This window comes from Ciconia boyciana, chromosome 26 (assembly GCF_034638445.1).
Source record: "Ciconia boyciana chromosome 26, ASM3463844v1, whole genome shotgun sequence".
Classification (NCBI taxonomy): Eukaryota; Metazoa; Chordata; class Aves; order Ciconiiformes; family Ciconiidae; genus Ciconia; species Ciconia boyciana.
In genome coordinates this window covers 1,394,243-1,417,643 of record NC_132959.1, presented here as the reverse complement: position 1 = coordinate 1,417,643, position 23,401 = coordinate 1,394,243, and the positions used below count along the sequence as shown (strand labels likewise).

Genomic DNA, 23,401 nt, shown 5'->3' with positions numbered 1-23,401 from the left:
AGAAGGTCATTTCCAACAACGAGGCAAGACAGAGCTGGTTCTGGGGACGACTCCATCCCCAGGAGATGGATGGGAAGCGCCCAGCACCCCCTGCACTGCTGATCCCAGGTGCTCCACACGGGATAGTAGGGCTGGGCACCTTGCAGGGCCAGGCGGGCTCTTCTGTCCTGAGCGCAGGGTGCGGAGGGAGGGGACCGTCGCTGTAAATCACCAGGTGGAACAATGCGGCCCTTCCCGGGTGGCAGGGAGGCTCCAGCAAGCCCGGCTGGCCAGGAACGAGCTCCGAGGGCCCATTAATCACTCCTGGAGCCGGAGCGGGCACGGAGCGGGCGTTGGCGTTAACGTTAACGTTAACGTTAACGTTAACGTTAACGTTAACATTAACCTGCCCCTGCCCCTGCCCCTGCCCCTGCCCCTGCCCCTGCCCCTGCCCCTGCCCCTGCCCCTGCCCCTGCCCCGCTCCCTCCCGCCCCGACCCCTCCTCTCCATTAAGGGAAACCGAGCCATTTAAATCCGGCCAATGGCGTGCGCCAGGAGGAGAGCGCCGCACGCCATTGGGCAGCCCCGGGTGGGGGGCGGGCCCGGCCCGTTCCCAGCCTCGCTCATTGATATAAAGCGCCCGGCGGCCCGGCCCGGCTGTTCCGGGCTGGTGGCGCGCCCCCGCCGCGGGGTCCCCCACGCGTGGGGCAGTGCCACGGCTCCTGGCCTCGCCCAATGCAGAGCCTGGCTTTGCAGGGCGCTCTGCGTGGGGGTCCCTGGCCTCTGGAGGGCAGGGGTGAAGGGGTCCCTCCCTCTGGAGCAGGTGGGGGTGCTGCCCCCTCCCCCCCATAAGCAGTGGGTCCCCCATGGCACCTCTGCTGCCGGGGGGTGCGAGTGGGCCCGTGAGAGCACGGGTGCCTTCCCACGGGCCCTGCTGGGTGAGGGCATGGTGCTGCTCCAAAGCAGTGGGTGCTGAGACCCCTTTAAGGGACCCCTAAGCCTGGCATGGGGGCTTGCGTGGGGCATGGCTCCATCTTTTCCAACCCCCCCAGCTCCCTGTCCGCAAGCGGGGTGTCTGCAGCGTGTGCTGAGCTGCTGTCCCCTGTCCCCCCCATCCCTCCTTGCTCCCTGTGTGTCCCTTGTCGCTGGGGAGCAGGGCTGGGGGGAGCTGGGAGATGGAGTGGGGGTCTTCCAGGGCCCCCCAGCCCAGTGCAGCAGGAGCCTGGCTGGAGCAGAGGGTCAGGGCTCCCACGTGCTGTGACCTGTTCGTGGGCCAAGGCAGGGCACCTTTACCACGAGGGTCACGGGTGGACTCTGCACCCAGACACTGGGGCCCAGAGCCGGACCTGGGCAATGGACCCAGCTTTCATGGGTGGGGGCAGCCAGGGCCCACGGGGAGTCGCTTGTTCACAGGCACCTCCTTACCCCCACCCCAAAACAGCCCGGCCTGGCACGAAGGTGGGAGCAGGAGCACGACCCCAGTGGGCTGGGACCCCAGTGGGCTGGGACCCCAGTGGGCTGGTACCCCTTCGGGGCTCGACCTTCCCCGCCACCGGCCTGGCCATGCTCATGCCCGGGTGCAGAGGGGCACTTGGGGGCACGGTGACCCCCGGGCACAGGGGCCTCGTGGGCTCGGCGTGACCCCCCCGACTGCCGAAGCCGGGGAAGACCCCAGTGGGACTTAACCCTGCGCCCCACCCGTGCCGCCCCCCAAGCGGCGGGGACGCCCCTGGGCACCCCCACCGCCACCCTTATCCCAAAAGCCCGGGCTGCGGATCGAGGACCGGGGGAACGGGCGGGATCCCCCTCCCCACCTGCAGGTACGGGGGGAGGAAGCCGGGGGTGTCCCCCCCCCCAGACAATGGCCCCGGAGGGGCGCCGGGAGCGCGGAGCGGAGACAATGGGCGGGCGCGGGGGGAGCGGCCGGGAACAGCGGCGGGCGGGCGGGAGCTGCCGGCCCGGGGCGCGGCGGGCCGGGGCCGGGCGCACGGCGGAGCGGAGCGGCGGGGCTGGGGGGGGCCGCTCCGCTGGGATTCGGGGTTTCCTCCGCCTCCTCCTCCTCCTCTTCCTCCCACTTCTCCTCCTCCTCCTCCTCCGCAGCAGCAGCGGCAGCAGCAGCAGCCCCGGGATTTCGGTGCGGGGGGGACGCGCACAAAGGTGCGGCGGCGATGGTGAGTGCGGGGGGAGAACCGGGGGGGAGCGGGGTGCGGAGCAGCCCCGCCGCAGGGCGGGGAGGAGCGGGGCCGGGCGAGCCGCGCTGCGGGGACCGGGGCCGGGGCCGGGGCTGGGCTCGGCGCGTCCCTGCAGGAAGGGCCTGGGAAGCCGGGGACTTTCCTGGGCCGGCAGCCAGGCGGGTAGCGGCTGCTCGGCGAGCCCCGCTCCCGGGGGTGCCTCGCTGCGTGGCGGGGGGAGATGCGGGGCTGCCAGGTTTTTTTTCCCCTCCAGCTCTGAAGGAGGGGCCGGGGTGAGGGGGGTCCCTGGGAGGTGGGTGCTGAGGAGGCACCCGGGGATGGGCCCCGCTCCCAGGGTGCCGGTTGCTCCCTTTTCGCTGGTCCTGGGGAACCTCCCCGGCGGGCGATGCGGCGGGGCCGGGTCCCCCCGGTTGCACGCAGCCTGGCACTGGTGCCTGTGGCTTTCCCATTCAGCAGTGGGCATGCTTATACTGGAGTTTACTGGCCAAGCTGCCCTGCTGCGGTCAACCACCCCTTGGCCTCCGAGCCCTTTGTGCCCAGCACGGGTGTAAGCACAGGGCTTCCTCCTGCCTGCAACCCCTGCGAGCAATAGAGTGACCGCAGCAGCGGCTGGGGGACGAGGGTGGGCACCCACGGGGTGTCCACCCCGCTACCTGCCCTGCGCCAGGGCTGGGTGGCTGCTGGGAGGACGGCGAAGTGAAAACGGCCGACGCTGCCGCCAGCTCTGCGGGACCCGCAAGGCAGGCAGGGTCTGCCCGCTGCGCCTGTCCCCACCGGCACGCTCACCTGCTTCTGGGAGAGACCCAGCCGGATTCTGATCCGGTTTATCTTGGTCGCATCCTGGCACAGAGCCCTGAGCCAACAGGGAGTTCCCTCTGCTCTACACCGGGCACGAGCTCAGACATCGGCCCTGCTGCTCTGTCTAGGGTGAGAGGCTTTATTTCCTTGGGAGAGGGTGTAGAGTCTCTTCCCCCCCACCCCCCAGGCCTTGGTATAATAACCGAGGCGGAGGGTTAAAACAAAAACCAAAAAAAAAAAAAAAAAGAAAGAAGAATTAAATATTATCTTCACGGAGCCGCTGGGGACGGCTGTTGCTTAATCACAGCAATTCGGGATTGTGTTGGGACCGAGCTGGGCTCAGAGGCAGCCTGAGTCAGATGCGATCTCTGCGCAGCCGGGCTTCTCCTGTGTATTTACGCTGTCTTTGTGCTGGGGGGGGGGAGCTCAGGATGAGACCGGCTGATTTAATTAGCAGACGACTTCATTGAAGCCGGCGATGGCTCCTCGCCTGGCTGTTGGACCGTGGGGTGGTTGTTTTAGGGTTGCGGGTCACTGGGTCCCATGGGCGGCCCCCATCCTGGAGGCATGGCCCCGAGGACGGGCACAGGGCTGGGAACACCGGGTGCCCATACCCGTGCTCCTTCTGGGCTCCCTTCAGCCATTTGAACGATCAAATGTGGTTTCTTGTTTTCACCAGCTCGCAGACAATGGGGCCGGAGGGGGCTGGGGAGCGGGGAGCCCCCCAAAGGCGGGGAGCCTATCACCCCAGCGTTGGGCAGGGCTGAATCAGCCCCAGGTCTTTGCTCCGAGTTAATTTTACATTTTGATTCTGTTTTCTGAGGGCCGGCGTGGCTGGCAGATGCTTTATGGCTTTATTGTCCAGCCAGGATGCTTAGGAGGGGGCCTCGGAGAAAACCACGGGCCTTCGCTGCCCTTCCCCGCGCGAGCGCCGGCGATGAAGCAGCGAGTGCTCCGACCCTTGGGCATGGTGGCACCGGGGCTGCCGGGGTGGCGAGACCAGCCACCAAAGCTGGACCCCACATGAGGGATTTTTTTCCCTTGTGCCCTCTGAAGGCGTTTGCCTCCTCGGGCTGAGCACGGCCCCACCTCGAGCACAGCAGTCGGTGGGTGAATGTGGTCACCTTGCTCCGTGCCTGGGCCCAGACGGATCCCGTCTCTACGCTGTTTTTCCAGGGTCCACGACGCAGGTAATGCTGTCTGCCCGCCGCAGGCTGGCAGGATTTAGTAGGGTTAAGTATTAAGCACCCGGAGCTGATGGAGCAGAGCTATAATCGATCTAAAAGCGCAGTTATTTATGCTTTGGGGTAGGAACTGGCCTTTTGGGGTGTCACCGCAGCACCTTGGGGACAGAGCTTCTGACGATGCTCTTGGAGAACAGGCTGAAATCGAAGTAATGGCCCAAACCATGAGCGCGGACCTCTGTGCCTCCTCAGCTCGCCCTGTCCGAGCGTCCTGCTTGGATGCTCGTGACCACCGGAGAAGCAGCCTGGGACTCCAGCGTTGGCATCCTCCTGTGCCCCAGGGTGACCATAGGTTTGTCACTTCGTGCCGGCATCCCACCCAAAGGTGCCACCGGTGTGGCTGGAGGGGCGGTGGGAGCAGGAGGGGACAGGGAGATGTGATTTGGGCAGCGGGAGGGAGATCTGGCCCTGCAGCACCTCGCCGTGGGGCTGGCGATGTGCTGGGCATCGCGGTGCCGTCCCGCATCTCCCTGGACCCGGCACCAGAAACCGCAATGGCGAAGCTGCCGCTCGTCTTCCCAGGGAGCCCCGAGCACTCCCCGCGAGCTCGGGCTGAGGCGGACGGGGACTGCGAGGTTGCGGGGTGCAGGCTGAGCCCCTCTGCCGGGCGCTGAGCCCTGCGAAGGGAGAGATGGAGCAGGTAAGCGGCCGGTGGGCGTCTGGGAGCTGGAGGGCTGCAGTTAGGATCCCTTGGTGCCGGCACGTTTTGCAATGCAAATAGCTTTCTCTTTGCATCGAGCCCCGTTCTCATGCAAATCCCTGGGTTTTTTGTACATTTTTTTTCTCCCTCTGGTTCTAGATCTCGGTGCAGTCATTTTTACCTGGGCGGAGGCAGCTAGTGCATTCCCGATGCGGCTGCGACCTCCATCGCTCCCGGACACGCAGCGGGATCGAAATGCCGGGTGAAAGGCTGGGCTTTGTCCCGTAGTCGCGCAGTGGGACTTCCCCGCCGGAGGAAACTTGGTGGGGACCGAGCGCTCGAGGGACTGGACGTTCCTGTGGATATTGTAACAATCCCGAGTGATCGTAATTAAAGCTGGCAGTTTGGAAGGGATATTAAACCTTCTGCATCCAAGCTGACGCTGAGCAATTTGAGAGCAGAATGAGACCCCATGGGGCAGTTGGATTAAGCCACTCGGGCTTCCCATGGGCCTTTCCCGCCTCCCTCCGAAGCGCCCGGTCGTGCCAACGGACCAAAGAGCTGGAAGTTTGCGGATTCCTCCCAGCGGCGGCATCTCCCGGGGCTGGGGCTGGAGCGGTGGGGGGGCCAGGGCGGCCGCTTTCCCAGCCCGGCATGGGGGGACTCGGCCACGGAAAGGAGCGGAGCAGCCTCGGGGTTGAGGGACGTGCCCTGAGCTCGCTGTGAAGCCTCAGCTCCGCCAGCCAAGAGGAGGTGCGGGGCTGGATACGGCCCGGGGAGAAAGGAAGGAAAATTGTTGGTGTTTGTGCTTCTGGAGGGGGTGTCCAAACGGGGGGGAGGGCAGCGAATTGCCTTGGCGGCCTCTCCCCAGCTCCTCGGTAGATGATGACCACCAGTGCTTGGGGCATGAATAGACGTGGCGGGGGGATCTGCTTTGACCCCCAGCTCCTGCCTGGGGAGCCCGTCTCCCCTCCCGTCCAAGCAGGAGCACCCACGGGGTTTTTCCTAGCCGTGCACCCGCCTTCTGCTCTTTGCGGGTCACCCATGGGCACCCAGCTCCTGGTGCCAGCAGCGTCCTCCGTCTCCCCTGCATTTGGTGTGTGTGTGAAATATGGGCATTGCTCCGTGTCCCTGCCCGCCGCCTCCCGCTTCCCCAGCAGCGTGGGGCTCGGGGGGCCAGTGGCCAGCAGGGGAACGTGGTGGTGGCCGGCCAGGGAAGGTGCCTATTGTGCGGAGGCAGCAAGGCGTGTTTGTGTAGCCAAGCAAGCAAATGTGCCGGGCGCTTGGCTCGGCAGACCCGTGTGCCGGGACCAGGAGGTGCCTCCCGTTCCCAGGCCTGTTTCGGAGGCGTGCCGGCAGCGTCCCCACCATCGGCATCACTGCTCGGGGGTCCCTGGGCCAACCTCCCCGGCGTCGGCGCGGTGAGGGAGGACAACCCCGAAATTACAGTGTGAGGCAGGGCTGAGGCCTGCCCATAAACAGCCTGTGCGGCTACGGACTCCGGCTTGCGGTGTGCCTCAGTTTCCCCATCTCTGTCATGGGCAGAGCCATGCTTCCAGCCCTCCTGGGCTTACTGGGAGGATAAACAGCAGTGGAGTCATGTGCCAGGAATCCAGGACCCCGGGATCCTCCTGGCCCGCTCCGTGACTCAGTTTCCCAGTCGCCGCGATGCTTGTCGGGTCTAGCAGGAAAACACCTGCCCAGATGTGGCTTCTGCTCCTGCTTGGCCCCGGCGGTGGGAAGCCATCTATCGCCGGTGTGCGAAGAGCTGCATTCACACCCCTCTCATAACCACATTAGAGCATCCTGACTTAACGCTGGTATTTATTTAATTGATCTAGATTTGCAGATGCTGGAAAAAGAGCACCGGTGGTGTAAATCGCTGAGCTGTAAATCGTGGGAGCAGGCGGACGCTCACCAATCCGCTCCAGTGCGAAGGCAGCCAGTTGGGTCCCAACCTTCTTGTTCGGCCACCGATTTCTCCCTCTGCCCTTTGCTCAAAGCAGGTTTTCCTCCAGAAAATGTCATGCCCGGCTCTCGCAAGGTCCTGGTGCTGAATAAAGCGGGGACAGAGCCACGTGGCGTGGGTTTGTGCTACCCGGTCCAAGGGGGACGCTGCCTCGCCGGGGATGGGAGGAGAGGGTTTCCCTCTCAGGATTTGCCCTGGAGCTGTTTGAAATAAGAAAGCTTTCTCATCTAGAAACGCTTGGATCTATTTTTTTGAGCATTTGAATGCAAAAGGTAGTTCGTGTTTGAGGTTCATGGACTCAAAGGCAGGAGAGACGGCGGCAGCGGCTTTTCTGACCGCCCCGAAGCCCCAGCCAAGCTCTCGTTGCTTTGAACCCTGTGATGTGCTCCAGCATCATCCCGAGAAGCCATCCAGTCTGGACTTGAAGATGTCAAGAGATGGCAAATCCTCTCCTCCCCTGAGGAGTTTGTTCTGATGGTTAATCACCTCGCTATTAAAAATGTGAGTTTTCCTCCTCGTTTGCATGCGTCTGGCTCCCGCTCCCAGCCTTTGGCGGTTGCTCGGCGTCTCCGCGGGCTCGGTAAGGTGAAGCTGCTTCTTCTCCTGGAGACGAGGCATCCATTTCCAGCCTCTCCACCTAAGCACCTTGTGCTGCCGAACAGGCTTTCCCCACTCTGCCAGGCAAACCATCCCAAAAAAAAATCCCTTTCTTCCCCACCGGAGCAGCCAAGTTGCTCTGCCGGCACCGGAGCGGCCGCGGGACAGGAGGACGAGGAGCCCCCGGCTCCAGCGACCTGGGAGATGGCTGCTTGATTTACAAATTAACCTTGCAGAACTGCTGGGTTGGGGGTTATTCCCCCCCACCAACCTTTGCTGGGGAGAAAGTTCGGCCGTTTTGGTATGGGCAAGACAGAGGGTCCTCGTCGGCCGGAGCCGAGCCCTGGTCCCGATGCGGAGATTGCCTGTGGTTCATCTGTGGATCATGCCGGAGCGAAGCATCCCACGCTGCTGCTCTGCCCTGGGAAAGGGCCCCAAAGCCTCTGCCCGTAGCCTCTGCCCCGTCGCCAGCTTGTGATTGAAGGGCCGGGCTCGCCGCAGCCCTCTGCGGCCATTCCCGTGGCTCGTTGCTTGCTCCCCTTGGAAATGCCCGCCTTGTTCTCCCTCGGAACGGATCGACCTTCGTCGCCCGGGTCTGGCTTTGCCTTTGGGAGCTGGATGGCCCTGGGGTCCCCGTGCCACTGGTGCAGCCGTGGGGACCCCTGACTCAGGGGTGGACTTGAAGTGTGGCTGCTGGCCATGGGATTGTGGTGGCCAAGGAGCGTTAAATCCACAGGCTGGCCTTTGAATCGCTGAGATGTGAGATCTGGGCGCGTGGTGCCGGGGGCAGGTGCCGATGCGGCGTGGAGGTGATGCCAGGGCAGGTTTTGGGCTGCGGGGGTGTCCAGCCCACCCTCATTTTCCTCCCCTGCCCATCTCTCTTCTCGGGTGCTCACCAGGGGTCAAGGCCAAGCGAGGAGCTCTCGTGGGGTGGATGTCCCCAGAGGGAACCGGGATGGGTGACCTGCCGGACAAGGACTTTGGCTGGCGGTGCCCGGTGTGACGCGCTGCGGCTCTCCCGCAAACACGTGGCTGGGTGGTCCCGGTCCCCGGGGAGGGGATGCTGCGAAGCATCCGTGTGCGGCAGGGACGCCTGGCTCCTGATTTCCTTCTCTCTTGCTTCCCCCAGCTCGACCGCGGACCCCCGGCACGGCCGGCCGGCCCGTGAGCGGCCCCCCATGCGCAGCCCCCTCCTCCGGCGCCCGCCAGCTGGATGCCGTCCCCGCCGGAGGCTCAGGATGCCCCAAGTGCCTCGGTGACCACCGGGACGGGGGACAGCACCCGCCTGCAGCCGCCTCGCCTTGACCTCCCGCACCGTCCCGCCGGTGAGTCCCCCGCGTCCATCCCCTGCCCCGGTATCAACCTCCTAATGGTGTTAATGGACCAGACTGGGGACAAGCCTGTCCTCAGCCCCCTGCGCCGATGGAGGCAGCGGCCGAGGCTCCGGCATTGTTCCCAGCAGAAACCCGATCCCTGCCTGCAAACAAAGCCCAGAAGAGGGGGGCTGGCAGGAGGTTGGGGGGGGGCACAGGGGGGTCCTTTCTCTCACGGCCCCTTCCCCCATCGCTCGCTGGGGATGCCGGGACGAGCTCCCGGCCCTGTTGCCATCTCCTAGACAACCGGCGTGGGGGGGGGCTTTTGTCTCCATAGTGATAAATGTGTGAGCATCCAGCATCTGGGACAAAAGGACACCCCCCCCCCGCCTTTTTCCCTCCTCGACCCCATCTCTCCCTCCCCGAGGCCTTGGAAAAGAGGCCAAAAGACATTTGGGTTTTATGTGGTGGAAATGGCATTTCCGTGGTAACCCGGCGCGGTCCCCCAGCACGCGGTGCTGGCTGGGAAGGGGGGTTTGGGGCTCCGAGGGATACCTAATGCCCGCAGCCCCCCAGCACCCTTAGGTGAGGGCAGGAGGAGTTGGCAGGACCCCTCTGATGGGGTCCAGCGTCCCCCGGCATGGGTCCGGCGGTGCGCTGTCCCCTCTGCCTCCCCGAGGGTGGCTCCCATCTCTGTCCAGGTCTCCTCCGTGGTGGGGTCACAGACCCGGGCAAGCCGGCACTGAGCCCACGTCGGGGCTGTAAGCAGCTTGGGAGTCCCCAATACCAGTGGGGTTACCTAGACTGGGACCCCCAGAGACCACCAACGCACACCCCAGCTCCTGCCCGCATCCCCCGAGCCTTTGCCCGAGGTCAAGGTGCCCTGCGCTGCGCGGCTGGGATCTAAGCAAGGCGTTATTTTCCCAACCCAGCAGAGATCTGACACCATAAGCAGGCGTAGGTTGGTCTCATGTGCGTGTGTGTATATATTTATACACGTCTGTGCCTACAAATGGCTGTAATGGGAGTTTGGGGTTGGCTAATAACGACGTGGCAGCTGTGAGTCAGCGCGCAGGGTGATGGTATCTGCTCTGAGCCAGCCTTGTGATGGTGGACCGGTCCCCGGATGCTGCCGGAGCGGCCCAGGCCAGCGGTCCCATCCTCGGAGCCGCCGCGGTAGCTCCCGGCAGCTCCCCGCTTCCCCCGGTCCCGGCAGCCCCGAGCTCACCCCGGCTCGGGCTGCCCCTGCGGGGGGAGCTGGGGCCGGTGCGAAGCGGTGCTCCTCGGCACAGACCAGGGCTCCCGTGCCGATCTCCTGGGTGTGAGATCCCAGCTCTGCGCTGGGAAACGTGTCTGGGCAGAGCCCCGCGCTGCGAGATGGGCCTGAAACGTTGCCTGCACCCAATTATTCATTCCTCTTTTTTTTTTTTTTTTTTTTGGCCCCCACCCTAGGCCCTCTCTTGGCAGTTAAAATAACGATCGTAATATTAATTAAAGTGTAAATCACCCAAAACAGAAGCTAATAATGCAGTATCATTAATAAAGGGGAAGGTGGCCATCCCGGACCCAGCTTGGGCAGGGGATAAAATAGAAAATGCCCCAAAGTGACCCAAATTCCCTTTCCCTGCTGAAGTCCTGCCCCATTTGCCACCGGGGCTGGAGCTGTGGTGGTGCAGGGATGGTGAGTGAAAGGATGCTCACCGGCGGCTGGGACCCCCGGGGATTGCCGGGATGCTGCCGTGCCGCCGCTGACCCTTCCGCTTCGCCTCCGCAGGCGGGCGAGCTGTTTTCTCCTGAGACGAGCCCAACCAGGTGATCAAAATAGAGTCCCTCAAGGTGACGGTCGACTTCTTGAAGGTGCCCCTGGGCCTGAAGAAGCCCCCTCTGAAGGAGGCCCTGGCCGCCGTCCCGGGGCCGGGGAGACCCAAGCCCCTCGGCGTGGAGTGGCACAAGCCCCGGCGCTCCGACACCATGGACAATGAGTCGCAGTACTCGGGGTATTCCTACAAGTCCGGGCATTCCCGCAGCTCCCGCAAGCACAGGTGAGGGGTCGGTGCGTGCCCAGGGGGGTCCCTGGCCCCAGTGGGTGCTGCCACCCCGGTGCACCCACCCCGCTCCCCTCTCTTGCCTTCCAGGGACCGGCGGGACCGGCATCGCTCGAAAAGCCGGGACGGGAGCCGCGGGGACAAGTCGGTGACCATCCAAGTGCCGGGCGAGCCCTTGTTGGACAACGAGTCGACTCGGGGGGATGAGAGGGTGAGTTGGGCAGGGGGGAGGGATGGGGTCGGCATCTCTGCCCTGCCGCGGGGATGCTGCCGAGGGTGGGAGCCGCCGGCGGGGCGCGGGGGCTCCCGGCATGCCTGGTGCTCCCCAGCGGAGCGGTCGAGCCGGTTGGGCTGGCCCTCGGCTGGCGGACGGGCTCCTGCGAGCGCTGCGGCAGCGCCGGCGGGGAGGGCGGGTGGGCGGCGCGGGTGCAAATGAAAGGGGACCGGCTGTCGCGGTGCCCCAGGGAAGCAGCCGGGGTGGGCATGGGCTGCCCAGGGTGGAAAACACCCTGGGGATCCAATCCCTAGGGATCCACTCCCTGGGGATCCACTCCCTAGGGATTAGCTCCAGCTCCTGGCTCAGCGCCTGCCGGTGATGCCGGCTCGGCCATCCCAAGGCGTAGTAACCCCAGCCCGGCTCCCGGCAGGGTCACACCGGCAAGCGGGTTGGTGAGGAGGAGGCTCCCGTGCTGCATCCCTCCTCCGGCCACCCCAGCCCCGCGGTCCCACGGGGGTCCCTCGGTGCGAGCGGCAGCGGGGGCAGCGCTGCCGTGCCCCTCACGCTGGGTGCCGGCACTCCTCCGGCCGCCGCGGAGCCCGGTCCCTGGCTTTAATCATCTCCCAGCCACCTACGCAGGCGGCTCCGGCTCTTTTCATCTTCCCCCAGCAAGAAGTCGGCGCCGGCAGAGGACGGGGTTTGCGGTGGGTGGTTGAGCCTGCCCGGTCCAGCCGTGGCCGGAGCGAGCCGATGGCAGCGTGGGTTCGCCTGGGGACAGGCTGGGATATGGACTGGTCCTCCTGGACCCTCCTCCGCTTCCCGTCCCTCTGGAAAGCCCCGGACCGTGGCTTTATTTTTCTGTTTGGAATGAAATTGCTGGCTTTCCTGCAGAAATTCAGGGGTGGGAAAAAATACGATACGATAAAACCCCAAGTTTCAGGGATGCCAAAGTGCCGTAAAACAGAACGTGAAAGTCTGAGTGAGAGGACGGACAGATGGACAGACCCGTGGCTGTGCCGGGGCAGGGTTTTCAGCGGCTGCGGTGCAACGTCTTCTGCCTCCGCTGAAACCCCACGTTTTAGCTGGGAAGGAATCAAATGGGGACGGGTCATTTCCACACCCCTCTGGCTTGAGGAGGGGGTTTTCGGAGGCGGTGGGAGGCCTGTCCAGCACTCCGAGCTGCCGGATCACAGGCGACTTTGTCCTGCCTGGCGCGGCGCTGGAGGAGGCAGCAGCCGCCTGCGCGGCGGCAGCGAGGGTGTGTTGGGACGGCAGCCGGGCATGTTCCTTCTGGCCCTGCTAATGAGGGGGTTTGCCTAGAAGCAGGATGCTTCCCACTTCCAAAGCTGCTCTTGCCGGTGCCGGCAAGGTGGAGCGCGGCACGGAGCTGCCGACAGGGATTTCCTAGAGGGTCCCGGCCAAATCGCTGGGTCTCCCCACCCCGGGCTGAGGTCTCCGCCGTCTAAATGGGGGTGATTGCGCTGGGCAGCACGCCGGGCTTTGAGGTTTGGTGGATGGGAGATGCTGGAGTTGGGTTGGGGTGGGGGTCCGGCGCAGCCGACAGCCCCCCGGGGCGCTGGGGACGGGGGGGACGCGGAGCCAGCCCCTGCGTAACCCTCCCATCCGCCCTCCCCAGGATGACAACTGGGGCGAGACCACCACGGTGGTGACGGGGACGTCGGAACACAGCATCTCGCACGATGACATCACCCGCATCACCAAGGACATGGAGGACAGCGCTCACCTGGACTGCTCCCGGCACCTGGGCGTCTCGCTGGCCGGGGCGCTGGCGCTGCTTGCCTTCCTCACCCCCCTCGCCTTCATGCTCCTGCCCCAGCTGCTGTGGCGGGAGGAGCTGGAGCCCTGCGGGACGCCCTGCGAGGGGCTGTTCATCTCTGTGGCCTTCAAACTCCTCATCCTCCTCCTGGGCAGCTGGGCTCTCTTCTTCCGTCGCCCCAAAGCCTTTTTCCCTCGCATCTTCGTCTTCCGAGCGTTGCTCATGGTGCTCGTCTTCCTCCTCGTCGTTTCCTACTGGCTTTTCTACGGCGTGCGGATCCTGGACTCGCGGGATCGCAACTACCAGGGGGTGGTGCAGTACGCCGTCTCGCTGGTGGACGCGCTGCTCTTCGTGCACTACCTGGCCGTGGTGCTGCTGGAGCTGCGCCAGCTCCAACCCCAGTTCACCCTCAAGGCCGTCCGCTCCGCCGACGGGGCCAGCCGCTTCTACAACGTCGGCCATCTCAGGTATGGGGGTGCCGGGGGGTGCTGCCGGGGTGGGGGTGCTGCCGGGGTGGGTTCCCGTGTTTGTGTGTGTGCGCACGAGGCGTGCGCGTGCACGGACGCACGTGCACGTGCGTTGACGCGCGTGCACGTGCGTATGCGCACGGGCATTCAGGCACGTGCACGTGCATACGTGCACGGCCATTGATGCCTGTACCTTGATAGAATCATAGCATCGTTTCGGTTGGAAAAGACCTTTGAGATGATCAAGTCCCAGCTGTAAAATTCGTGTGTGCGCACCTACATATGCGCGCGTGCATTCACGCGTGTGCATTTGTGTGCGGGTACGCGTGTGCACGCGCACGCCCGTATTCACAAGCGGTTGTGCCCACGCCGCCGCCCTCCGTGGCACCCCGGCATCAGCCGGCCGGAGGAGCTGCGAGTGTGCCCCGCAGCGGGTGCAGCCCCGCTCCCCCCGCGGGATGTGACGTCCCCGCAGTGCCACGCGCTGTCCGTCCCTTCCTGCTCGTCCTGCCCCGGCTGTGCGTGCCCCCCGCCCTCGGCGCGGTGCTAACCATCTCTCTCTGCCCCCCGCCGTGCCCGGCTGTGTCTCCCTGCAGCATCCAGCGAGCAGCCGTGTGGATCCTGGAGAACTATTACCACGATTTCCCGGTCTACAACCCTGCCCTCCTCAACCTGCCAAAATCCGTCCTGTCCAAGAAAATGTCCGGGTTTAAAGTCTATTCCCTCGGCGAGGGTGAGCTCCCCTTCCCTCGGCTTCTCCTCTCGTTCTCTCTCCTTCTCTTCCCCATCCCTGTGTTTTCCTCTCTTTTCGGCTCTGGAGAGCCCGGAGCGGGATCGCCGCAGCCTGGCCGTGGGGCAGGGGGAGCATCGGGTACCCCGCAGCCCCCCATTTCCTCTCTAACCTCACCCTTTTCCCTGCAGAAAACACAACGAACAACTCCACGGGCCAGTCCCGGGCCGTCATCGCGGCGGCTGCCCGGAGGCGCGACAACAGCCACAACGAGTATTACTACGAGGAGGCAGAGCACGAGCGCAGGGTGCGGAAACGCCGCGCCAGGTACGGGGCCGGCAGCGGGGTCCGGGCTTCCTGCGGCACCGGGTGCCCCATTGCTGTGTGCCCCATGGGGTGTCCATCCCAGGACCCTCGTGAGGACCTGGGCTGTGCTGGCAGGAGGGAGCGGGGGGCTCCTGGGGTCACCTCCAGCCCCCCAAGACGAGGCGTTCCTGCTCTTGGGGAAGCGCGTCCCAAGCCCGGCTGTTGCGTGGCACAGCCAGATGTCCCCCAAAATTGTTTTGGGGTGGAAGTTGGGTTCCTGCCATCCATAGGTAGGCTCCCCCCAACCCCAGGGGATCTCCTGCCCGTGGCCGGACTCTGCCCTGCTGCAGCCACATCCATGGCTTTCCTCCCGGCAGGCTGGTGGTGGCGGTGGAAGAAGCCTTCACCCACATCAAGCGGCTGCAGGAGGACGACCAGAAGAACCCACGGGAGATCATGGACCCGCGGGAGGCGGCTCAGGCCATCTTCGCCTCCATGGCCCGGGCCATGCAGAAGTACCTGCGCACCACCAAGCAGCAGCCCTACCACACCATGGAGAGCATCCTGCAGCACCTCGAGTTCTGCATCACCCACGACATGACGCCCAAGGTGCGCAGGGGGCACGGCGAGGTGGGACGGGTCTCCGGGTTTGCCCAAGGGCTTGGTCCAGAGGGTGAGGACTTGGGTGGGATTTTTTCCCCACCACGTGAGAGCATCCCCCCAGGAGGACGAGGGGTGGGGGGATAGAGCCAGAAAAGTGGGTGTAACCCCAAGGGAGCAACGCGCAGCGATGGGAACCAGCCGCGCGGGGATGTTTTTCCTGCAGGACCTGCCGAGCAGCTTGAGGCTGCAAAAAAAAAAAATAGGCTGAGCCGTAGGAAGGCGACGTTCACGTGTCCTTTCCCTCCTCCAAGGCGTTTCTTGAGCGGTACCTGATGGCCGGGCCCACCATCCAGTACCACAAGGACCGCTGGCTGGCCAAGCAGTGGACGCTGGTCAGCGAGGAGCCGGTGACGAACGGCCTGAAAGATGGGGTGGTCTTCGTGCTGAAGCGCCAGGACTTCAGCCTCGTGGTGAGCACCAAGAAGATCCCTTTCTTTAAGCTCTCGGAGGAGTTCGTGGACCCCAAGTCGCACAAGTTCGTCATGAGGCTGCAGTCGGAGACCTCTGTGTGAGCTGAAGAGGGATGGAGAGGGGTCGGGGGGGAGACCCTCTCCAGACCCCTCCGTCTCGTCCTCCCCATCTCCGCCGGGGCTCAGGGAGGCCACGGCTCGAGGGCAGAACTGCGGCGGGCGCCGGGAAGCAGCACCCGTGCCCAGCTCCAGCACCTGTGACCACTGGCCCTCCGCCTCGGCTTGGCCCCCTTGGGGTGGGCTGAGCCCCTTCCTCCTCCTCCTCCTCCTCCCCGAAACCCAGGTCCGTGTAGCATCCCCCCAGAAGGCGCAGCCGGTGGAGGACAGCGGCACGGCCAGGAAGGAGATGGCGTTTCAGTGCCATAACTCAAGGGCTAACTACACGTTCTTCACCAGCGTCTTCAAGCACCATCAGGTCCCAAGGACCTTCTGCGCTTCCCGTTTTCTACCTGGCAACTGTCCTGGCTCTTACCTTAAACCACCGCCTGCTGTCTGGGGCTGGTTTTTAATCCTAGAGATTTTTTTTTGGGGGGGAGTATTTTGCAAACACCTCCGCGATCTGTGGCTGCTATGAAAACCTCCCCTGGCATCCAAGACACCGGAGCGGTGATGCTCCTGGCTGTAGGAACGTCCTCCTCGCCTCTCTGCTGATGGTTTCCGTGCTCAGCTCTTAACAAAAGCAAGTGAAAATCCGGTTTTTAAGAGAAGCAGAAGGGGTTTTTTAAGTGGTTTCCCTGCTCCCGAGGCGACCCGTGTCCCTGGTCCCAGCAGCATCCCTATGGGGCTTCCCCACGCTGGTTGGAGCTGCAGCCGTGGGTTGCAGGCAGAGCAGCTTGAAATGTCTCTCGGGGTCCAATCCCGGACCCGGAGCCAGCGGGGTGACTGAAACGAGGGGTTCCTGGTGAGGGTGATGAGGGCTCGTGGCTCAATGAGGTCCTTAATTAATGTCCCATGGTGGCAGGTGGCCCGTGGTGGTCCCACGAGCTGGGGCTGGCTCGCCATCGGGGACACAAAAGCTTTTGCCTTCCCTTGGTTTTGTTAAGGTCACAAATACCTCATGGATTTATTTTAATTTTTTTTTTTTTTTTTTCCCCCTCCCTCTGGATCCCATCGTCCGGCCACGCCGTGTTGGGTCGGGGGTCTCGTGGGGGTTGTGGCTAGGCAGGTGGGGTTGGTTTGGTCGTGGGAGCTGCCAAATCTCATCCCGGGGAGGCGTGCGGTTGGGTTTGATTTTTGGTTTATTTTGTCCTAAGCACTAAAGGGGTGTGAGTTCGAGGGCGGGGGGCAACGATGCCGCTTGGGCCGTGTGCCACCCCAGAGGGGCTGGGGGCTTCCCCAGTAAGTACCAGTAGTAACGTGAAGATGCTGGAGGGCTCCTGGGGGTCCGTCCCCATCCGGGCACCACGCTGCTCAGGGCTGGCTTTCCCAATTTCCAGGAAATCTCCATTTTTCAGGAGTTTCTAACCCCTGCCTGGGCTTCCCTCATCTTCCAGCCTCTTGAGGCCGAAGGACCCGGGTTTCACCCCCCCGGTCCCTCCCGCTCCATCGGTGCCGCTGCCGCTGGCAGCCCATTTTGGGGTGTTTTACTGCAAAAAAGACTTCAGTGAGTGCGAGCGGATGGATCGGCCAGGGAGGGGGGATTTTCCACTTGGAGTTTAAGAAGAATAAACCCTTTTTCGTTTGTTTTTGGTTGTTTTTTTTTTTTTTTTTCCGCAGAGCCGAGACCTTGTGCATGCGTGTAGAAAATTGTAAAATGTAAAATTGTTTTTTAATATATAAAAAGCTTGTTTTTACAGTTTGCAGTGGATCGAAGCATTACGGCAGTGGTAGGAAGTTTTGTTGGTTGGTTTTGTTTTGTTTTTTTTTTTCATAGAGGAACTAAAATTGTACAAATTTTTTTTTTTTTTTTATAAAATAAACCCATTTTGACTTTTTTTTTTTTTTTTTTTTTCCCCTTCGTCTTCCCGCACCCGGTGCTTTGGGGTGAGGCAGCTGGTTTAGGTCCCAGCTCCTGCCTGTACCCTGCCCGCTCCGGGCAGCTCAGCGGAGGTGCTGCAGTGGCAGGATGCGGCCTCGAGGGAGCACTCGGAGAGAAACGGGTCCTGCCCTCGGAGGGTGCTCGGTGCAGGGCGAGAGCTTGGCGTTGGTGTGGGCCGTGGATTTAGGGTCTCTGGGGCCAGGGGTCTGGGGTTTGAGGGGTCAAGGGTTTGGGGGTTGAGGGGTCAAGGGTTTGGGGTTTGAGGGTCAAGGATTTGGGGTTTGAGGGCCAAGGATTTGGGGGTTGAGGAGTCAAGGGTTTGGGGTTGAGGGTCAAGGGTTTGGGGTTTGAGGGTCAAGGATTTGGGGTTGAGGGGTCAAGGGTTTGGGGGTTGAGGGCCAAGGATTTGGGGGTTGAGGGGTCAAGGGTTTGGGGTTTGAGGGTCAAGGGTTTGGGGTTGAGGGGTCAAGGATTTGGGGGTTGAGGGGCCAAGGGTTTGGGGTTTGAGGGGTCAAGGATTTGGGGGTTGAGGGGCCAAGGGTTTGGGGGGTGAGGGGTCAAGGGTTTGGGGTTTGAGGGGCCAAGGATTTGGGGGTTGAGGAGTCAAGGGTTTGGGGTTTGAGGGGTCAAGGATTTGGGGTTTGAGGGGCCAAGGGTTTGGGGGTTGAGGGGTCAAGGATTTGGGGGTTGAGGGGTCAAGGGTTTGGGGTTTGAGGTTCAAGGATTTGGGGGTTGAGGGTTCAAGGGTTTGGGGTTGAGGGGTCAAGGATTTGGGGGTTGAGGGGTCAAGGGTTTGGGGGTTGAGGGGTCAAGGGTTTGGGGTTGAGGGGTCAAATGTTTGGGGATTATAGGGCCAAGGAGTTGGGGTTTAGAGGGGCCAAGGGCTTGGGGTTTAGGGGTCCAAGGGTTTGGAGTTTGTGGGGGCCAAGGGCTTGGGGCTTGAGGGGCCAAGTGTTTGGGGATTATAGGGCCAAGGAGTTGGGGTTTAGGGGGCCAAGGATTTGGGGTTTATAGGGACCAAGGATTTGGGGGTTGAGGGGCCAAATGTTTGAGGATTATAGGGCCAAGGAGTTGGGGTTCACGGGGTCCTGGGGTTTGGAGTTTATGGGGCCAAGGGCTTGGGGTTTAGGGGTTCAAGGGTTTGGAGTTTATGGGGGCCAAGGATTTGGGGTCTGTGGGACAGAGGGTTTGGGATTTGGGGGGCCAAGGATTTGGGCTTTATGGGGCCAAAGGGTTTGGATCTGTGAGGTCAGGGTTGGGGGTTTATAGGGCCAAGGATTTGGAATTTATAGGGGCCAAGGGTTTCGGGGGACCAAGGGAGTTGGGGTTTATGGGGGTGAAGGGCTTGGGGGTTTATGGGGCTCAGGATGAGCAGAGGACAGCAGGGGCCGCTGCTCTGCCTCCCCCCAGTGCAGACTGGAGAAATGCCCAGCCCCTCCCGGGGCGGGGGGCCAGGTCCCAGCCCCTTTGCTGGGGAGCGAGTCCCCCCCATGCACAGCTCCCCGGGGGGCTCAGGGCTGCTCCCGGCCCGCAGAGCCTCCGCCTGCCCCCGGGTTGCTGCTGCCTGCGGTCGCCTCGCTGCCGCAGCCGAGGCGGCGGATGTGCCGACACCTGCGTAGCCCCCCCAGCACCCGCTGCACCCCCACCCCCAGCCCGGGGCCCCCGCACCCCGGCTTGTGGGGGGCCTCTTCTGCAGCAGCAGCAGCGCTGATTGACTGGAACCCAGCGTCGGCGTTTCCTTTGGCTTTTGCACCTTTTCTCCCCCAAAGCCTGCTCACCTTGCAGGGCGATGTTTGCTGTGAGTGGGGGAAGTAGAGCGAGGGGAAACTGAGGCAGGTCAGAGCAACTGCGGCGCTGGCCCCAGCAGTGGGGACAGGAGCCGACGCCTGCAGTGCGTGCATGGAGGGAGGCGGGGGGGGGGGGTCTGGCCCCCCTGCCAAGTCATGTTGGGGCTCAGGGCCCCCCCAGGCTCCTCATTTCCCAGGGGACATGCTTGCGTCCCCAAGGGCACGGTACCCGCAGGGGCACTGGGGCTCTCTGGGGTGTTTCCAGTCCGTGCCCCGTCTTTGCCCTGTGATGAGTTTAACAGTCATCTGACGAGCTGCTGGCCCCGGGGGGCGGGGGGGGGGCATTATTTCAGTCCTGTGTGGTTTTTTCCCCTCCGTGAGTAACGGAGCAGCACAAGAAGCTCCTTCCCCCGGCCGCCTCAGCGTGGGCCGGCTGTCAACCGCCTCTGCTCCGTTCCAAGACACGGGGGAAAAAGTGACGGCTGGGTTGGCTGGCTGCCCCGGCAGAGAAAGTCAAGGGGTTCTGGGGTGAAATCCCGCTTTATTGGCTCAGCTGTGCCCCCCTCCTCGCACACAGGGCGCAGCAGTAACGGCACACGCACACGGCCACGGCCCCTGTGGGTCCCCGTCCCACGCAGGTCCCCGTTCCAATGGGGATTTGGTCGCACGCTCGAGCATCCATAGGAAGGGCCAAGGCGGCACACGATGCTCGTGGCCCCCAGCCACCGCGTGGCCCCCGGCCGGGTCATCCCGGCTCGGTCCCCACGCTGTCCCTCAGGGGTGGCCTCGTGCTCCCTGGGGGTGTCTGGAAGCCACTGGGCTCCCCCAGGAGCCCTCAGTCGGCACCGGGCTCCCCAGAGCAGCAGGGACCACCGGCGGCTGCGGGGGTATCGGGCTGGGGAGAAATAAAATGAGGTGCTGGGGTGGGGGGGCTACAAACCCTCCCCAGGGACCCGAATGGGCTGGAGGGGCTGGGGCTCAGCTCGCAGCCCCCCCTGCCCTGGGCACCGGGGGCTCGGTGCATTGGGGTGAAATACCTGGGGCAGCAGCAGCTGGGGCCGTGGGGGGTCCGGCTCGCAGAAGGTGGTTTCGGTGTGCTCCACGGCTGAGGATTTCTCTGGCCTCTTCCTCTCTTCCTGCAAGAGAGGCTGCTTGAGGAGCTGCACTGAGCTGCCCTTCACCCGCCTCCGCTGCACCGCACGGCTGCAGTGGATGGGGAAACTGAGGCACGGGCTGGGGCTCGCCCAAAGCCACGCAGGGGGTGAAAAGCAGCTCGCAGCCCTCCCAGCTCACGCCTCGCCAGCAAGAGCATCCCCATCAGCCGGGCTCACCTGGGGAGCGGGGATTATTGGGGTGGTGTCCTGGATGGGGACGTGGTCCAGGGCTCCCAAATCTGCAAGGCAACGAGGTGGGATGTGAATCACGGCACCCAGACCGGGTCTACGATGGTACGACGAGATGCCCCGGCCTCGCGGGGCTCAGGGTGGCTGCGTCTCACCTGAAGAGCTGCTGGCAGAGGCGGCTTGGTCCTGGCTCCCTGCGGGCCAGGGCAGACACAGGCGTTACAACAGCGGGGCCGAACGGGCTTTGCAAAAAAGCCCGGCGAGACCCTCCCGGGAAGAGGGCAGCGGTGGGGGATAAGCTGGCGAGCTTTTGGGTTTGCTTTGCAGCAGGAAAAAAAAAATCCTCGAGCTCGGGGTTTGTGTTAAAGCAGAAAAGGAGAAGCCCCGGGGGGGGAAAGGGCAGAGCTGGCACCGAGAGATGGAAAATTGCACAGAAAAGGGAGTTATGGGTTAAACGTCTGGACTTTTAAAGCCAGATCTGAGCAAGGGGCAACCCTCACCATGGGGCCGAGCTGTGGCCAGAGGAGTTTCTGGGGACAGCCTCTGGCTGGCGTGAGGGCCTGATCCTGCACCCTCCTCCCCCGCATGCAGTCAGACCCCCCCGTCATCAAGCTGCACCAGAATAACCGACTTTTTGCAGCGCTTCTTCACGCTTTGAGGATGTGGGCTGCGAGATGGCTGTCACCCTTTCCTGCTAAGCCAGCAGGCAGCCGAGCGGAGGGGGGAGATGCTGGTGGCCCGGTGGGGGAGCTCACCTTCCCCCTTGGTCTGCCGGTAGGTGAAGAAGAGCACGAGCAGAGCAACCACCACAAAAATGACAGGGGACCAGTACCTGATGGGAACAGCCGATGCATTTTCTATGGGAAGAGAGAGGAGATGTGGGCGTGCTGCCTGCAAAAGTGGCCGGGGGGGGGTGGCAGGCACTGGGGTGTCTCTGGGGGGATGCAGGACCCTCCAGGACGGTGGCATATCCCCAAGCCGCATCTCTTCCTTTCTCCGTGGGACTCACGGGTTTTGTTCCCTGCAGCGCCTGCTCGTGTCGGCACGGGGGTGGTGATGGGGTCCCTGGTCCAAAGAGGGGGTTGGGTGACCGTTGGCCTCGTCGGCAGCTTGTCCACATCCCTGGCAGTTGTGGTGGGGTCTCCCGTGGGCTCTGGGACATTGTCACGCTGTGTGGCACTTGGACGCCCCGGCTCCTTTTCTTTGAGGACGAGAGCTGGGAACAAGGGTCGTTAATTCATGTTAATGCCCCCCCAAGCCAGAACTGCCCCTGAGGGTCAGGAACGGAGCTGCGGAGCTGGGGGCTGCGCTGGCCCCACCATGGTCCTGCACCGCGGCGTAAGGAAAGGCAAGGCAGGAGCAAGAAGTGGCTAACACACGTCCCTCCGGCCTCCGGTGACTTGGGACTGGGAGGGGATCGCTTCAGCGGGCTGGTGGATGCCAGCAGAGCGGCAGGCGCTGCCGTCCCACATCCTGCCAGAGTGGCAAGCGGCCAGGTTCACACCGCTCTCCTGCACACCCCCCCCCCCGCAACGAAGGAGGTGCTGCTGGTGGCAGTGCCGTGGTGGATGCCGGGGAGACCAAGCCGAGGGTTTGTTGGAAGTTGTGCATGGCCACACGCTGCCGGGCAGCGTCACGCCGGAGGTTGGGCAACTGGCGGCGGCGGCAGCACAGATGGGCGCTCTGCGATGGTGAAATGGGGTCCCCAAGCAAAGCAGCTCACAGCCGCTACGCTCCCGGCCGTGAAGGGCTGAGCAGTCCGGGAGCATCCCTGCCGCCGGGCCAGCAACGGGCTGGGCAGGAGCGGGGAAGCCCAGGGTGCAGGTTTGCGGCACAGCTCGGTGCTGGGAGAGCCCAGGAAACCCCAATCCTCCCCCCCGCACACAAGCCAGACCCAAGACAAGCAATAAAGCAAGCGGCCTGAGCCGTGCCCCCCATGAAACAAGCGGGCAAACGTCCTGCCCTGCCACCAAGGGTCCCCCGGGAAGGCATCATGGCATTGCATCCATTGCCTTCACGTCGCCCCTTCCTCCTCCTCCCTCCAGCCCCACAGATGGAGGGTGTCCCCGGACCTCACGCCACCCCCTCAGCCCCACTCACCGGCTCCGGAGCAGACCACTGCGATGCAGAGCCACCCCGTCCCGATGCCTCTCAGCTCCATCCTCCTCTGCCCCACCAAACCTCCCACCACTGCTCCCCCTCTTGCAATGTCTTCCTTCCCCTTTCTGCCCAAGCAACGGCTTCCTGTGAGCTCAAAGGTGTTGGCACTGAAATAGGATGATTAATGGCCAGAAACCATCCCGGGGGTCATTTCTGGGGCTGTGCCCGGGGTAAGGGATGGAAACCCGTCAGCCGTCGGCGTGGGCGAAGGAGGAGGCGATGCTCCAGCACTGTCCCGGCTCTCTCCAGGCCAGTCCCTGGTGCCATCGCCGCTGTTTTAAGTCCTGTCCAGGCTGTGGATTGGAGTTACAAGGACAGATTTGGTGCCACACGGACGAATCCCTTGGTAAAATGCATGGCCCACTGAGGTATACATTTTTAATTGATCAGCATGAATTTGAGGAACTCACAAACAAGCCTGTCACATACTGTGAAAATGCAGAGAATAAACAAGTTACTCCACAGGCTCGTCAATAATGGGCAGTTTTCACCCAAAATAATATGCAGACAGAAATTGAGCCCAGATGCATCTTGCATATTTATTCCAGTAGCTCCTAGAGGGCTCTCCTGTGCCAGGCACTTCAAAGAAATCTCCAGTTTCATCCCTGAATAATTTACTATCCGCACAGACAAGACAAAGAGCCGGGGGAGGCGGCACGCACGGGAAGAGGCTTCCCAGCGCGGGCGGCGTCTGCCTGTCCGCTGGAAAATTGATGCCAATGTGCG

At 63.3% G+C, this 23,401-nt stretch overlaps 2 protein-coding genes across 3 annotated transcripts; one reads left to right on the top strand and one right to left on the bottom strand.

Moving 5' to 3' along the window:
• The first annotated feature begins 1,944 nt into the window (after window positions 1-1,944).
• Window positions 1,945-17,092, top strand: VANGL2 (VANGL planar cell polarity protein 2). The gene is made up of 9 exons (XM_072846779.1): window positions 1,945-2,150; window positions 8,549-8,744; window positions 10,507-10,774; window positions 10,868-10,988; window positions 12,631-13,238; window positions 13,835-13,971; window positions 14,160-14,295; window positions 14,652-14,883; window positions 15,189-17,092. Exons 3-9 carry the CDS (start codon window positions 10,704-10,706, stop codon window positions 15,447-15,449), a joined length of 1,566 nt encoding a protein of 521 aa, XP_072702880.1. The 5' UTR covers window positions 1,945-2,150; window positions 8,549-8,744; window positions 10,507-10,703; the 3' UTR covers window positions 15,450-17,092.
• Window positions 17,093-19,757: 2,665 nt separating this feature from the next.
• Window positions 19,758-22,681, bottom strand: LOC140644296 (uncharacterized). Of its 2 annotated transcripts, none has more exons than XM_072846976.1 (7): window positions 22,616-22,681; window positions 21,525-21,731; window positions 21,271-21,372; window positions 20,671-20,709; window positions 20,504-20,565; window positions 20,210-20,308; window positions 19,758-20,067 (listed from the first exon to the last, which is right to left on the bottom strand). In XM_072846976.1, the coding sequence occupies exons 1-7, from the start codon at window positions 22,674-22,676 to the stop codon at window positions 20,008-20,010; spliced, it is 630 nt and encodes a 209-aa protein (XP_072703077.1). In that variant the 5' UTR covers window positions 22,677-22,681; the 3' UTR covers window positions 19,758-20,007. The 2 variants fall into 2 exon arrangements, with proteins under 2 accessions (XP_072703077.1, XP_072703078.1); XM_072846977.1 differs by having other exon boundaries at window positions 20,210-20,304; window positions 21,348-21,372.
• Between the last annotated feature and the right edge of the window lie 720 nt (window positions 22,682-23,401).

Bases quoted from the DNA above. Each gene is read 5' to 3' on its own strand.
- VANGL2 (XM_072846779.1), top strand. From the start codon at position 10,704: ATGGACAATGAGTCGCAGTACTCGGGGTATTCCTACAAGTCCGGGCAT. The intron at 10,775-10,867 runs GTGAGGGGTCGG...CTTGCCTTCCAG, and splicing joins CGCAGCTCCCGCAAGCACAG to GGACCGGCGGGACCGGCATC. The intron at 10,989-12,630 runs GTGAGTTGGGCA...CGCCCTCCCCAG, and splicing joins CGACTCGGGGGGATGAGAGG to GATGACAACTGGGGCGAGAC.
- LOC140644296 (XM_072846976.1), bottom strand. From the start codon at position 22,676: ATGGAGCTGAGAGGCATCGGGACGGGGTGGCTCTGCATCGCAGTGGTC. The intron at 21,732-22,615 runs GTGAGTGGGGCT...CCTTGTTCCCAG, and splicing joins AGTGGTCTGCTCCGGAGCCG to CTCTCGTCCTCAAAGAAAAG. The intron at 21,373-21,524 runs GTGAGTCCCACG...CTCTTCCCATAG, and splicing joins CGCTGCAGGGAACAAAACCC to AAAATGCATCGGCTGTTCCC.